Source organism: Coregonus clupeaformis, unplaced genomic scaffold, assembly GCF_020615455.1.
Source record: "Coregonus clupeaformis isolate EN_2021a unplaced genomic scaffold, ASM2061545v1 scaf0360, whole genome shotgun sequence".
In the NCBI taxonomy this organism is placed as follows: Eukaryota; Metazoa; Chordata; class Actinopteri; order Salmoniformes; family Salmonidae; genus Coregonus; species Coregonus clupeaformis.
In genome coordinates, this window is record NW_025533815.1 from 358,735 (window position 1) to 375,392 (window position 16,658).

Consider the following 16,658-nt stretch of genomic DNA (forward strand, 5'->3'; position numbering starts at 1 on the left):
ATGGCATGGCATCACAATGATGTTGCTGCATTATTTCATGTTGGACCATTAAAATGACCATCAATTGACCATTATACTGATTCCACTCTTTTAACCCTGAGAGTTGTTGATAATTAACTTAATTCTGGAGTAATGTAAAGCTTCAGCGTTTGCAGATCGGGTCATTGGGTATAATATTAACAGGCTGTGCATGCTGCAAATTATTATTGTTGTGTAATTACACAAAGTTGTAGTGATTAAATGTTTTGACTGTTAAAATTCTTTAACTCATTCACTCACCCCCCCCACACACACTTCTTTCTCTGATATTTTAGTAATGTTTGATAGGCTGCTCTGACAGTTTGACAGTAATATTATACAGTAAATATATTATAGTGGCTTATGAATGTGTGATTTGTACATAGTGGCTCAGAGGCAGAGAGAGAGTCCTGTTATCAGAAACAAACAAGTGGTAGATTGTATTGTTAATGTCTGTCTTCTGGTTGCAGATGAGAAGGAGCTGGAGGCCCCTTCTGATGAAGTGGAGCCCCAAGTTGAAAAGGCCCAGTCTACAGAGGAGACCCCAGACCCCAATGTAGAGAAACCAGAGGCCGCAGAGACCGTACACACAGAAGAGGAGCCTGAGAGACCAGGAGAAAAGCAAGAAGTCCCCCAGTTGGAAACAGAGTAGAAAACATTGAATGCCCCCCTCCCACCCTCCCCTCCATGTATATCAACTGACATGGTGCAGTGTTTAAAATCATGTGGTACCCAGCTCCTGGATTTACATAAGCTGCTTGTAATGCACAATGTTTTATGTAGATGTTGTTTGGTAGTGAAATAATAATCTATTTTGCTTGGAGTTTACATATTATATACCTTTCCAGTCAAGTTGCATTCAAACCCATATAGAGCAAGAATTTACCACTTTTTTTCTCTCTCACTTAAACCATAACTTTGCGGGTGTGTAGAGAGCCTTTCTTACATTGACTTTGATTATCAAAATTACTGATTTGGCAAATCCACTTTTTTTTTTTGAAAAGATACGTTTGCCAAATGCACTGGTCCTGTCTCGTTCCTGATTTGCACTGAATGTGTTATTTATTAGGCTACACAATAAATAGTTAAGACATGTTTTTAATTTACTTACAGCAGTTCTGTTGTGCCTTGCTATGGAAATATTGAAATGTGTCCGCTCATAAGCCTAGTTTGTAAACAAAAGTTTTGCCTACAGAGTGAGAATAGAATGAATTTGAAGATAATTTTATTCTGGCTAAGAAATAAATAAAAATGTCATTTTGTGTTGGAGCTTAATTTGTATGTCAGGTTTTCGGCACATTGTCGAACTTTGTAGACTCTTATTAAATCTCATGTGCAAGCATTGCCATCATATGTGAAATAATATAGACTTCATAAATAAGATCTCACCAATAATGGGATTAACAGAATACGGTATTTTGGCACATTAGATGTCGGGAGTCTATATACCAGCATTCCCCATGCTGGCAGCCCTAGCTCACTATTTGAGAGACCGAGATACTAACAAACAGGGACGGCCTGTTCAATAGGGCGATATGGGCGACGCACTGCCAAACGGGAAAAGGAAGGGATTTTTTTTCTAATCAATTATATCACGGCAACAGTAGTTATCAGTGTTCACGTCTGATCTGCCAGCCACTAAATGTCAAATCAGGCTAAAGTCGTGCTTCAAATGGCCCCGCCCGTTTTTGGGGCGATTTCAGTCAAGTTGAAAATCGCCCAGAAGTCTCTCATAGCCTGTCATGTAAAATCTATTTTTTTCAAATTTCAAAGCTTTCAATACATTCTCTATGGGTGTCTGTGGGCTTGCACTTACGCGCTTTCGTCATACGTGACGTAACCATGAACGTAACTAAGACAATAGCGGCTAGCAGCGTCTCTGTTGCGACCTGCAGTGTGGCGTTATTTTATGTTTTTAATTTGTAGACTTAGTTTACAAACATTCTGCCAACCATGGATTTCCAGTGGTTGGTTTTGGACTGATCTTGTTGATCGTGTACATACCCGCTACGAACGGACTAAATAATGAAAACGCTGCTGGCAGCGGAATCCCAATACAGCTGGGAGACTTGGCTGGATGACAGAGTCCCGGACAGAGAAGTGGAGCCGGCCGGCTTCACCCTGGTCAGAGCGGACCGCGATCCTGGTAAGAGAGCGACTCTGTACCCCGACATTGAACTGCTTTCTGTGTCATTGCGACCTTACTATCTGCCCCGTGAGTTCCCCCAATTGTTTGTTACCGTTGTGTACTGTTGATAATCACAAGTTTACTGGAGAACTGAGACCAAGTAGAGACTTTGGACAGGGTGGATATGGTATAATAAAGGCAGTTTATTCAGAGGTAAAGATATCTGGAATCGCGTGCACGGACTCGTTCGTCAAACTCTTAGGGAGAAGAGAGCCCCGAAAACATTGTGTGCAGACATTTTATACAATAAATGATGTAGGTTGAATCTAGTAGTTCTGATCTTCTGATTGGTCCTGATGAGTTGGGCGAGGTCCCCTCCACTGTTGCATTGGCTCTGAGTCGGGTTCTCTGTCTTCAAATGTTCAGCCTAAAGAGAGGGGAGTTTTGTGTGTGTGTGTGTGTGTTTAACAGTGATGATGTGTGTGTGTTATCAGTGATGGTGTGTGTGTGTGTGTGTGTGTGTGTGTGTGTCCTCAGAGCAAGAACTCGTGAGTTGGAAGAACTGAGAGACCTATGGCGTGGGTGTTGTCCTTGGCCACCTGCTGACAAGGCTGACAAGATAGGACTCTTTTGTCCATTGTTATAGGATAGGAACAGCATTGATTGAAAACAAACGCCCAACACAAAATGGGTCATGCACAAGATTTTAGTCAGACCAAGCTATAACATTATATATTTACTACGACAGTACATTCAACCAAAAGCTAATATAACAAAGGCATCAGAGATTATTTATAATCTGTCACAGAAACTGGAATCCATCTCCCCAGATCAGTCAATAAATGCTTCTGGTATTGACTTATATGCTGCCCCTGTCTTCATGTTGTTGCTGGACATATCTTTTTTAAAATGTGTGTAGGTCACCTAAATCATCAGAAAAATTGCCCCTCCTGAGAATTTTTTCAGGAGCCGCCACTGCTAACAAATACCCACCAACAAACTTTATTCTAGAGCTGGCTGAATATGTTTTGACGTATACATAATTCAGGTTTGATGATGAATACTACCTCCAAACAAAAGGAGCATCGATGAGCTCCGCATTCGCTCCAAGCTATGCTAACCTTGATGTGGGTCATTTTGAAGAACGTTTTGTTAACAATGAAAATCCATTTTTGAATAAAATCCTGAAGTGGTATCGATATATTGACGACATTTTTTGCATATGGGGAGGAACGGGAGAAGAGCTGTCAGACTTTATGGCATTACTCAATGACATTGACCCCAATCTCAAATTCACTATGGAATGTGACAAATATGTTCATTACCTCGATATGTGGTTTGAGAAATTAAATGGAACCCTGTTTACAACTCTGTACAGAATTGAAACGGATAGAAATACTCTAGTACAGGGGGACAGCTTCCACCCTGAGCCATTAAAAAGAGGACTTCCAAGAAGCCAGTTTTTCAGACTGCGCCGTACATGCCACTCCACAGAGGACTATCTAGAAAAAGCAGAGGAGATACGCAATAGGTTTCTAAGAAGAGGCTACTCCCCACTATGAGTGGATGAAGCTCTTGATTTGGTATTAGGGAAAACACGAAATTAACGGCTACAAAAAAGACCCACTAGAGCTAAAGAACACTCTGTAATGTTCACAACCATTATACACTTTGAACTCGTGCAAAGTGGGAGATGCTGTCAAGAAACACTCGTATGTTTTATCATCGGACCCAGCTCTGCCAGCTAAATTTAAGAACCCACCACATTGTATATAGGAGAGGTCGCAATTTACACGACAAATTGGTCCATGCCAACTGCCATCCACAAAAGAAAATAAGACAGGCTATTGTGGTATCGTGTCGAATGCTGGTGGGTATTGCTGTCGATCAAAGAATCCCCTTAGTCTGTATCGTGTTCAAAGGCCTTTATTAAAACCACGAGATTACAGCATAGGTACAGACCCGCGGTGTCCGGAGAACGGCTCCCCGATTGCCATGGCCGTTCTGACGTCTTCCTCGCCTAACCCCCCTATTTATTAACAATGCAAAAAGAGGGGTGGCTCCCTCTTCTGGCCAATCACCAGTTTACAACACACTTCCTGACTATTATATGTGACATTATACTAAACATGGCCTTTTGATACTAACATAACCAACATTCCATTTCTTCATGAAAAACATTTAACAAAGACATAATTTTAATACACTACATATTCCCCCCTTCGAGACGAACTAAACGTCTCGAAAACAAACAGAATAGGATTATGACTAGTAACCATTTATCTTATTGAGTATCTTTAACATTAAACCAAAAACATTCTCCTCTAGAGTGTAAATACCTTTCTATGCAATAACTGTTTATGAAGTGTGAATACATTACTATGACATATGAAGAAATCTGTATGGAGTGTAAGAGCGAAAAACTGTCCGGCAGCCATCTTTTCAGATATCCATCCATCAATCAAGACAGTAAAATTCTCTCACGGTCCCTCTGCCCCAGGCAACCACCTCGGTACTCCAGATAACCTCATAAACCATGTAAATGCCTTTGAAACTATGATGCAATTAAATACACATGTAAGCCCCTGCAAACAAAATCCTATCCAATAAATATCCATTGTAAGGCTGGTCAACCCATTGGACCGTACAACGAAACTCTCCCTTCCTAGCCTCTCTGTCCCTAAACATTCACGAAATAAACAAAAACATCTAAGATCCTCACATGTATTCAATAACATCAAACATCATTCTACAAAAATTAATCCCTGAGGCTATTACACAATTATGTATTACACATGTCTATATTTCATTGCAAACACTGGAATGTAGTCCACTACACTTCATCTCCCTGTAGTCCCGACTTCCAATGGATTGTTGATGATGGAATCAGCCACACCCTCCTTGTTTCATCTCCTCCAGTCATATTGTCCCTTCATATTGTCTTTGTTTGAATATTCCAATCTCCACATGTTCTCCCAAATGCTTCTGGAATGAAAAGAAAAGACCAAACAGTATCCTTTGCAAAACAACCCTTTCAAATTAAACATCAATATCCACTAGGAATATAACAATGATATATAAATGATGCATGAATCACATAAACCTATTCCCCCCTTTGATTCATAAATCATACCAACATCACCCCAATATTGAGAAGGGAATTTTTTTGTTGTTGAAAAATCATCAAATAATCAAAAATGATATTTATCCATTCAGTTCCACTGGTCCATCTTTATCCAGATCAGGAACAGTCAACACCGGCATCTGAGTGTTGTCTCCAGGAATTACTCTCCAACCTATCTCAATATCAAAGCTTTCTCAAAGGTCAGTAACAAATTACAAACATCACACAGTGTTATCAAAGCTGAAACTAAAATCTGACCCATCACTGCCCCTACTGGGCCTAACTGATCATGCAACCAAGTCTTCCAAATGCATCCCTTATTTAACCCCAGTGATATTATCTGAAAGTATAACTAATATTTATCACTATGATCTTCCCAAATGTTACACCATACCATGAATAAAGTCCCCCCTTCTCCTTTAGACTTATTCTTCAATAATAGGCTTGAAGACTATGACATGTCCCTTTTCATCCTATTTTGAACTCTAGTTTCAAATTGATCTGTGTTCGGTGCTACTCCTCTTTTAATAACAAAAGCCTCCTATGGAAGCTTCAACATTGACATGTAACCAAATCCTGTCCATCCATAATGTAAGAATATATATTTTATCATCACAAACCCACCAAATATCTCTAAAATTGTCCATAGTCACATTGTCAGACAAAAGCTAATCGTTTAACCATCAAAGTCCTGCTCTTCCTACTACCTGGTACATAAAAATTACATTATATGTGTCATCTCTAACCTTATGTTCATGCTTATCCAAAGTTATCATATAACATCCCAATCTGATATTCCCATAAACATACCCTTTACCTCATATGTTTTATTAGAACAAAAACAACTTTTATCCCTCAATATTTCACCTGAATACTTCAGGATTCCGTTGTTACCTGATTTTCCTTTCCCATTTAACAATTCCCATAGGGTAATTAATTTAACCAAGAACACTTAAACCTAGGCTTAAACCACTGTTCTGACAACGACATTATTTTATCTGTCAATGACTGTTGCTAATACCACAGTCATGACAAAGCATAAGACTGACCCATACCTGATAGAGGCCGCGCAACCGTCTAACATGTTTGGGGCTGGAATTCTCAACAGACATGGACCCTCAAGATTCCTCACTGATCTTACAGAATGAGTTAATCTATCTCTAATTTCCACAACAGAAGAACGAGCGGTACTGATCAGATACCTCTCCTTGTCTGTCATTAAAATCAAAGACCTCATCCTGTCCTTTCATGATGAATCTATATTCTCTCTACTACTCTCTGTTCTCCTATTTTAACCCCATTCGTACTATCATTGACAGCACTCTCCATCCGTAACATAAACCCCTGAGTCCTTCTTGCTAACCCCCTTTAATTTCAGAACAGTTGTTGTCGATGCCATACTCCCTACATCGTATCATTAATCCCTTCCAAAGTTACCATTAAAGTAGTTGATTTACCTGATGTATTAACCTTAATTACTTCTAGTAGGAAAGCTACCGATATCCTCTGTGTATTATCTACTGTTGGAGTGGCTACTGTAATCTACTCCTGAACTCCCTCGGTGACTGCGGAAGCTTCAACAAATTTCAAATCTTCCATTATAGGCATCACTTTACGAATTACATAGCCTTTTAACCCATAATTCTTAACCATAACAAATTCTAATGCTTGCACTAGATAAGTATACATCTATTCTCCCTGACCTTTCTCTGTAACATTACGCCAAATAAGTGAACAGTCACTCCTAACCTCTTCCACTTCATATCGTTGTACAAACTATCCCTCCTTTGACTAGGTGCAACAGCTTCTAGTCCTGGTCCTGATAACAATACTTATTCTCCATAATTATCTCTCCATATGGGAGGAACGTCACCATCCTAACCCTAATAAGTATTCTTTCCCCTAAAATTGGTGCTGTATTGGTTCCCTTATAATCAAATGCAATATATTTATGACTTTAATAACTATCAATGTTGAAAGAGTTAACTTGCTTCTCACTGTTGTTATAATAGACTCACGTGTTGATGTCCTTAGTTCCTCCTAATTTTCCCCAGTTTTCCCCTAAGACTTTGAACTCTTTACTTGTACTTCCATCTATCACCACTAGTGTCACTTTTTCCCCAAATCTCAATCCTTTCTCTAAATCCCTGACTTTCAAACTTTTGATTACACAAAATACACCTATAATTACCTTGATCTTCCTGCTGGGAACTGTAAATAGAGATACTCACTCACCCTCAATCTTCTCTTATCATTCAGCAACCCATACTTTCTCAATGCATCTGCTCCTAACCGATCTAAACTCCTACCATATCTTCCCACTAAACTTTAAAATGTCCTTCCTCACTGTTCTCTCTCTGTCTTACCACTAACTTTGAAACTTAGCTTACTGTCTCAGAGTTCCTTCAACCCTAATCTACTCCTAACTTATTTTAATCTAATCTTTTCTCTCATAACATTTACAACTTTTTCCCCCTGATTTTCACAAAATCCCTTACCACCAAATTTGTAGAATATGTGATTGGGAAAGTTCCCCACCTGCTTCTGACTCATTACACACAGACTTGGCAAACCGACTAAACACCTTTTAGCCTAGCCTGAAATCTCTTAGTGTAAGAATGTAACCCCGAATAAACAGTCACCCCTTTTAACTTTTCAGACAGATTGTCTTAATAGACAGCCGTCTAGTGTACATCTTATTGTACAATTCAATTCTCTTCCCAACACTGCAATAACAGTATCTTCTAATATTAGTATGTCTATTTTGATTAACTGTTTTACTACCTCAAATCCCTATCCTAATTAGTTAGCAATTAGTGAGATGTTTAACCTCTTTAGGCTGAACCCAGATAAGTTTTCCCCTATTCACTATCACTTCTAATGGTCGGTTGTTTTTACTTCAATTGTTAGCTATTTTCTCTTCTTCTCTAATCGATTCCCTCAGCAATGCACCCCCCTTCGTCTCTTCTAGACACTAACAGGGGATCTTCACTTGCTCCTTCATCTTCCTCTGTTGTTTTCTCCCGACTCATTTTCATCACAGGTAAAGTACCAATCTGTCCACAATTATAACAGCCTTCTGAAAGTTGCTGAAAGTGTAGCTGAAATATTCCTCCATCTTCTATTTCTTCTCGTCAATTCTGTGTCTGTCCAGAAACTGGCTTTGGATATGAATCAACTGGTACCCCCTTGGCTGGTACAATTGCATTTGATATTGTTCAGTTAAAGCTGTAACAGTGATTGTTGATTTGGTTCACTCTGATTCTTCATAACCAAAACTTATCTTCTCCACCCGTTGTATGATTGAGTTTTCAGAGTTTCTTCGTCCTGTTCTTTCTTCTTCTCCAATTCTTGGGATCCTCTCAGCAGTTTCTCCTCTTCTGTATCTTCAACTGTGTTACTTCTAAACTATTTGCTTTATCCAGGCATGATAAGCATCGGTCTATATCTCCTATTTCTTCTTTACCAGTCATTGTAGGATAAAATCCTCTTGAACATAAAACACATTTAATCTCCAAATCTTCATCGCTTTCTTCATCAGAACTCGAATCTCTTGTCTCCTTCGTTTCTCTCTTGCCAACTTCCTTCTGATCACAGAGTCATATCCACCCATGCATAACCTCTTCATCATCACTCATCTTCTTTAACTTCCCAGACATCTCGGTTTTTCTTCCTTCTGGAGTTTTGGATTCATCTTTATCGTCGTTTCTGCTTGTATTCGTCTTCATCTCTGATGCCATAATCACCCTCCTAGATGATCACTGAAAGCTTCCTTCTCATAAGGTGGGTGTCTTTTTGCTGAATCCGTATGTGAGAAAGGTGTACTAACTTCTGCCATTAGTTTTTGTAACCCTACTTTCTAACCCTACTTTAATTAAAGGATTACTATTTTACCCCTATATCAATCCTTTTATATTCCTTTATTGTGAACTATGTTATTTTAGACTGTATAGCCTAAGGCTTCCCCCCTTAAATTATTAATATAACCCTAACAACTCCAAATAAATTCAAATAAACTCCAAATAAATCAATTAACAATCATGAATAATTAAAACCAATTTTTATTCCTATATTACCAATCTATCAAGTAGTGTTGGCTATCTTACCACAACCCATCAACTGCAAGTAAATGCAAGTTAGTCCTCTTCAGACTAAAATACCCATAAACAAAGCCTGTAACCCCTTGCTCTATAACCCATAATTATCATAAATTTACAGAAGAATGTCAGTCTTCGATTCCCAACACATCTGTAATCAAACCCCAGTGATACACAGAGCTTCCAAAATGCAATTTTTAATGAAATAGTATTTGCCAAGCCTATGTGAAATTGTCATAACATCACATATTTTGTCAGGATGATTTTGTGTACTAGCCTGATCTGATCATCTCGTCTGCCTCGTCACACCTTGTCACGTGACGCACACGTCAGCCCCTTCTCTCTCTCTCCTCTCATTCCATGTTCCTCTCATATTTCAAAAAACATAGAAACACACAAGATTTCAGCAGTTAATGCAATCACTGAGTATTTCCAACCATTCAATATTCGTTCGTTCTACATTATTCACTCTAAGACTAAACTCAGAACTAAATAGATCGCTCAAAAAACATTTTTATTTTAATCCGTCTTTAATTTAATTCCCTTTATTATAATCCGTTACCATATATCTAATGTATAAATTCAATAGGTCACAAAACAAGTTTCATCTTTAACCAGCCGCCGTTGAAACTAAAATCTCTCCTCTGTCTGTCTATTTCCCTTGCAGGGTAACGCCAAATGGGACCTATGACCTGTACCCACCATTTTGTTTTGTAGGCTCAGCGCGACCTCATGTCGTAGTTTTTAGCCCCTGTAAAATCCCGCGCATGCGCACATCCAATTAAACCCATGCTTACCGCACAATAGAACGCCCAATAGAACGCCAGCATCCTACCTCAGTTTTTCTATTTTACACTTACAATCAGACAATTACACAACAGACCTTACATTTGCGTAGAACTCTGAATTCCACCCAAATGCAAACAAATTTAAGAGGCTTAAATCCATCGCAATGGCCCTCTAAGGATACGTTAGCATGTAGCACACAACACAATTAGCATTAGTCTTTAGCATTAACCTCAGCCACTAGGTAGAATGTAGCATGATTCACACTTTAGCCTTACAAAAATTAGCCTTAGCAACGATGTACCACGTGGCCTGAAACAATCAAGCATTAGCCACGAGGCACCACGTGGCCCAAAACAATCCAGCCTTAGCCTTAGCCTCTAGCTAACTGCGGCCTACTACACAATCACACATCCTGCGCTTCCCTTAAAATATAACCGTATCCTTGCACATAGTTACCAATGAAATATAACTTTATCATTGCCCATAGTTACCAATGAAATAACCTTATCATTGCCCATAGTTACCAATGAAATAACCTTATCATTGCCCATAGTTACCAATGAAATAACCTCATCATTGCCCAACGTTACCAATGAAATAACCTTATCATTTTTTCCCCTAAATTTCTCATTGCCACCCGTTACCAATGAAATAACATTTTAATGCTCTAAATCCTCATTGTCTATCTTTACCAATGAAATATAAACTTCTACCGTTCCTTTTGCTCTAAATTTGTCATTGCCACCCGTTACCAATGAAATATAAATTTTAGAATATTTTTAAAGACCCGTAATCGACCGCAACACCCCACATCAACAACGATCCAAGTATTTTTAATCTGTACACCTTCAATGCCCTCTCCCCAATCAACGAAATCACTAATGCCCAAATTTTGTGAGTAATCTCACCTTTAGCCGGCTTGGGCAGTAGTCACCTCGCGTCTCAGGCAGGGGGCAGAATAATGCAATCAGAATCTCGGTAGGACCTCCATTTGTGGTATCGTGTCGAATGCTGGTGGGTATTGCTGTCGATCAAAGAATCCCCTTAGTCTGTATCGTGTTCAAAGGCCTTTATTAAAACCACGAGATTACAGCATAGGTACAGACCCGCGGTGTCCGGAGAACGGCTCCCCGATTGCCATGGCCGTTCTGACGTCTTCCTCGCCTAACCCCCCTATTTATTAACAATGCAAAAAGAGGGGTGGCTCCCTCTTCTGGCCAATCACCAGTTTACAACACACTTCCTGACTATTATATGTGACATTATACTAAACATGGCCTTTTGATACTAACATAACCAACATTCCATTTCTTCATGAAAAACATTTAACAAAGACATAATTTTAATACACTACACTATTTTACGCCCTCTTCCGAATGTTAGCTATAAATGCAGAAGTTGCGCACAGTGCGAATATTTCTGCCACCCACATACAGGAAAACGGTTCCAAATAAATGACATTATTACGTGCTCCACCACCCATGTTATCTATATGATTAAATGTCCATATGGGCTGTGTTATGTAGGTAAAACATCTCGTTCTCTCAGAGTATTAGTGAACATAAAAGTTAAATCAGGAGAAACTACAGGGATTATCCGGTCAAAGTTCATTTTAATGACCAAAAACATGACATTTCTACCTTTAGATTTTGTAGCATAGAGAAAGTCAAGATATCAAACCGGGGAGGTGATATAAATAATACTCTGAGCAAAAGCGAATGTTTCTGGATTTTCACCCTCCAGATATTATACCCAAAAGTTCTTAATGATGAAATGCCCATGAATGTTATGTTGTAAATATGAACATGAGTTAATGCCGCCACTTCAGATTACGTTTTTTCTTGTACTGTAACCAATGATTTATGAAAACTTATTTGATAGGTCGATGTCCTCATTGTGGTTTCAAATCAAATTGTATTTGCCACATGCACCGAATACAACAGGTAGACCTTACAGTGAAATGCTTACTTACAAGCCCTTAACACTTATTTTTCTTAAAACTGCATTGTTGGTTAAGTAAAAAAGAGATAAGTACAAAATAAAAATAACAAAGTCTTGTTTAATACGTTTTATGTACACACTTCCTTAGAATTATTAGAATACTTATGAAATGCATATTGTTATATTTTGGGAACATGCTTGTTTTCCTTATACACCAACCCCAATCGATGCATTGAACGGATGTGGGTGGAGCAATGTTTATATAAGGGTGCAAATTAAAAACACTCACAAAAGCTCTGAAGAAGGCCTTGTGGCCGATACGTAAAGCTTAATAAAAAGAGCAACGATACTAGCAAGAGCAGTGTGCAGGTTTCTTATTTTTTCTCAGGTTTTCAGCACACCAAATCTTTGCAAATGCCTGTTTTTATTAGTATGTACATGGCACGCCAAATAAAGTTGTTTAAAAAATAAAATAAAAAACATTTATGTTCTCAATCAATTCATAGTAGACTATTGAAACAAGACATAAATGGTATGTCTACTTCATATAACTCCAGGGTAGACTGCAGTGCTTTGCAGGCAGCGCAATAGCGGGCTGCCTGCACCATATGAGATTGGCCCAAAGATATTTATTATGTTTTGGATCTTACTGACATGAAATTCATAGAAAGGTCCCTTGGGGGAAGGATGTTTGGCATACCTTTGACGTATGCAAAATAATTACTGAGAAATAACAAATAAGTTGGGAAATTTTTGACATTTTGGCCTTACCCAGGCCTTAAGACACTACAACGATGAGTAAAATTGTGCTTAACAAGTCAGATAAGTTGCATCGACTGTGTGCAATAATAGTGTTTAACATGGTTTTTGAATGACTACCTCATCTCTGTAGCACATACATACAATTACATTTAAGGTTCCTCAGCCGGGCAGTGAATTTCAAACACAGATTCAACCACAAAGACCAGGGAGGTTTTCCAATTCCTCGCAAAGAAGGGCACCCACTGGTAAAAAAACAGCACCTTTGAGCATGGTGAAGTTATTAATTACACTTTGGATGGTGTATAAATACACCCAGTCACTACGAAGATACAGGCGTTTTTCCTAACTCAGTTGCCGGAGAGGAAGGTAACCGCTCAGGGATTTCACCATGAGGCCAATGGTGACTTTAAAACCGTGAGGATGGATCAACAACATTGTAGTTACTCCAAAATACTAACCTAACTGACAGAGTGAAAAGAAGGAAGCCTGTACAGAATAAAATATTCCAAAACATTCATCCTGTTTGCAATAAGGCACTAAAGTAAAACTGCAGAAAATGTGGCAAAGAAATGACCTTTATGTCCTGAATACAAAGCGTTATGTTTGGGGCAAATCCAACACAACGCACCACTGAGTACTACTCTTCATATTTTTAATCATGGTGGTGGATGAATCATAGCCACCATCATGGTGGTCCTCTGTAGCTCAGCTGGTAGAGCATGGTGCTTGTAACACCAAGGTAGTGGGTTCGATCCCTGGGACATCCCATACACAAAAAATGTATGCACGCATGACTGTAAGTCGCTTTGGATAAAAGCGTCTGCTAAATGGCTTATTATATATTATTATATTATAATCATGATATGGGTATGCTTGTCATCTGCAAGGACTAGGGAGTAAAATAAATAAAAACAATTGGAATAGAGCTAAGCACAGGCAAAATCCTAGAGGAAAACCTGGTTCAGTTTGCAACAGAAACTGGGAGACAAATTCACCTTTCAGCAGGACAATAACCTAAAACACAAGGCCAAATATACACTGGAGTTGCTTACCAAGACAACATTGAATGTTCCTGAGTAGCCTAGTTACAGTTTTGACTTGAAAATGGCTGTCTAGCAATGATCAACAATCAACTTAACAGAGCTTGAAGAAATTTGAAAAATAATAATGTGCAAATATTGGACAATCCAGGTGTACAAAGCTCTTATAGACTTATCCAGAAAAACTCACAGCTGTTATTGCTGCCAAAGGTGACTAACATGTATTGACTACTTGTCACGACTTCCTCCGAAGCTGCCTCCCCTCCTTGTTCGGGCAGGCTTCGGCATTCGTCATCACCAGAGTTTTCATCTATATTTTTTGTAGCTGTCTATTTACAACCACAAACCGATGCTGGCACTAAGACCACACTCAACGAGCTGTATAAGGCCATAAGCAAACAAGAAAATGCTCATCTAGAGGCGGCGCTCCTAGTGGCCGGGGACTTTAATGCAGGGAAACTTACATCCGTTTTACCTCATTTCTAACAAGCATGTTAAATGTGCAACCAGAGGGGAAAAAAAAACGTTTGACCACCTTTACTCCACACACAGAGACGCGTACAAAGATCTCCCTCGCCCTCCATTTGGCAAATCTGACCATAATTCTAGCCTCCTGATTCCTGCTTACAAGCAAAAACTAAAGCAGGAAGTACCAGTGACTCGCTCAATACAGAAGTGGTCAGATGACGCTGATGCTAAGCTACAGGACTGTTTTGCTATCACAGACTGGAATATGTTCCGGGATTCTTCCGATGGCATTGAGGAGTACACAACATCAGTCACTGGCTTCATCAATAAGTGCATAGATGACGTCGTCCCCACAGTGACCAAACATACAGTGGCTTGCGAAAGTATTCACCCCCCTTGGCATTTTTCCTATTTTGTTGCCTTACAATGGATTTTTTGGGGGTTTGTATCGTTTGATTTACACAACATGCCTACCACTTTGAAGATGCAAAATATGTTTTATTGTGAAACAAAGAAGAAATAAGACAAAAAAACAGAAAACTTGAGCATGCATAACTTTGTAGAGCCACCTTTTGCAGCAATACAGCTGCAAGTCTCTTGGGGTATGTCTCTATACGTTTGGCATATCTAGCCACTGGGATTTTTACCCATTCTTCAAGGTTGGATGGGTTCCGTTAGTGTACAGCAATCTTTAAGTTATACAACAGATTCTTAATTGGATTGATGTCTGGGCTTTGACTAGGCTATTCCAAGACATTTAAATGTTTCCCCTTAAACCACTCAAGTGTTGCTTTAGCAGTATGCTTAGGGTCATTGTCCTGCTGGATGGTGAACCTCCATCCCAGTCTCAAATCTCTGGAAGACTGAAACAGGTTTCCCTCAAGAATTTCCCTGTATTCCGCGCCATCCATCATTCCTTCAATTCTGACCAGTTTCTCAGTCCCTGCCGATGAAAAACATCCCCACAGCATGATGCTGCCACCACCATGGATGGTGTTCTCGGGGTGATGAGAGGTGTTGTGTTTGCACCAGACATAGTGTTTTCCTTGATGGCCAAAAAGGTCAATTTTAGTCTCATCTGACCAGAGTACCTTCTTCCATATGTTTGGGGAGTCTCCCACATGCCTTTTGGCGAACACCAAACGTGTTTGCTTATTTGTTTCGTTAAGCAATGGCTTTTTTCTGGCCACTCTTCCGTAAAGCCCAGCTTTGTGGAATGTACGGCTTAAAGTGGTCCTATGGACAGATATTCCAATCTCCGCTGTGGAGCTTTGCAGCTCCTTCAGGGTTATCTTTGGTCTCTTTGTTGCCTCTGATTAATGCCCTCCTTGCCTGATCCGTGAGTTTTGGTGGGCGGCCCTCTCTTGGCAAGTTTGTTGTGGTGCCATATTCTTTCAATTTTTTAATAATGGATTTAATGGTGCTCCGTGGGATGTTCAAAGTTTCTGATTTTTTTTTATAACCCAACCCTGATCTGTACTTTTCCACAACTTTGTCCCTGACCTGTTTGGAGAGCTCCTTGGTCTTCGTGGTGCCGCTTGCTTGGTGGTGCCCCTTGCTTAGTGGTGTTGCAGACTCTGGGGACTTTGATAACAGGTGTATATACACTACTGTTCAAAAGTTTGGGGTCACTTAAAAATGTCTTTTTTTTTTTAAAAAGAAAAGCAATTTTTTTGTCCATTAAAATAACATCAAATTGATCAGAAATACAGTGTAGACATTGTTAATGTTGTAAATGGCTAATGTAGCTGGAAACGGCTGATTTTGTATAGAATATCTACATAGGCCTACAGTGGCCCATTATCAGCAACCATCAGTCCTGTGTTCCAATTGCACGATGTGTTTGCTAATCCAAGTTTATCATTTTAAAAGGCTAATTGATCATTAGAAAACCCTTTCGCAATTATGTTAGCACAGCTGAAAACTGTTGTGCTGATTAAAGAAGAAATAAAAATGGCCTTCTTGAGACTAGTTGAGTATCTGGAGCGTCAGCAATTGTGGGTTCGATTACAGGCTCAAAATGTCCAGAAACAAATAACTTTATTTTGAAACTTGTCAGTCTATTCTTGTTCTGAGAAATGATGGCTATTCCATGCGAGAAATAAAACGAGGAAGATCAAAGAAGCCGAGTCCCAAGGAGCCCCTCAATCTCGATGTGTGGAAAGCAATTTCTCGCCAGGGACCAGGCCCATATTTGATTTTTGATTGTAAGTTTAGCTCTTTACCAAACAAAGGCTACATAAAATATTGTAGCCTACACCTCACGGACTGCAATGTGTTCCACAATAATT

The 16,658-nt window shown here is 39.3% G+C and overlaps 1 protein-coding gene across 4 annotated transcripts in view; it reads left to right on the plus strand.

Annotated features, from left to right (window-relative positions):
* Positions 1-1,358, plus strand: part of LOC123484568 (endoplasmic reticulum junction formation protein lunapark-B-like) — a 28,227-nt gene extending 26,869 nt beyond the window's left edge. For all 4 annotated transcript variants that reach the window (XM_045215053.1, XM_045215055.1, XM_045215054.1 and 1 more), the window contains one exon: positions 489-1,358. In XM_045215053.1, the coding sequence (XP_045070988.1) occupies positions 489-670 (182 nt within the window). In that variant the 3' untranslated portion in view covers positions 671-1,358. The remainder of the gene's footprint in view (positions 1-488) is intronic.
* Positions 1,359-16,658: the final 15,300 nt, after the last annotated feature.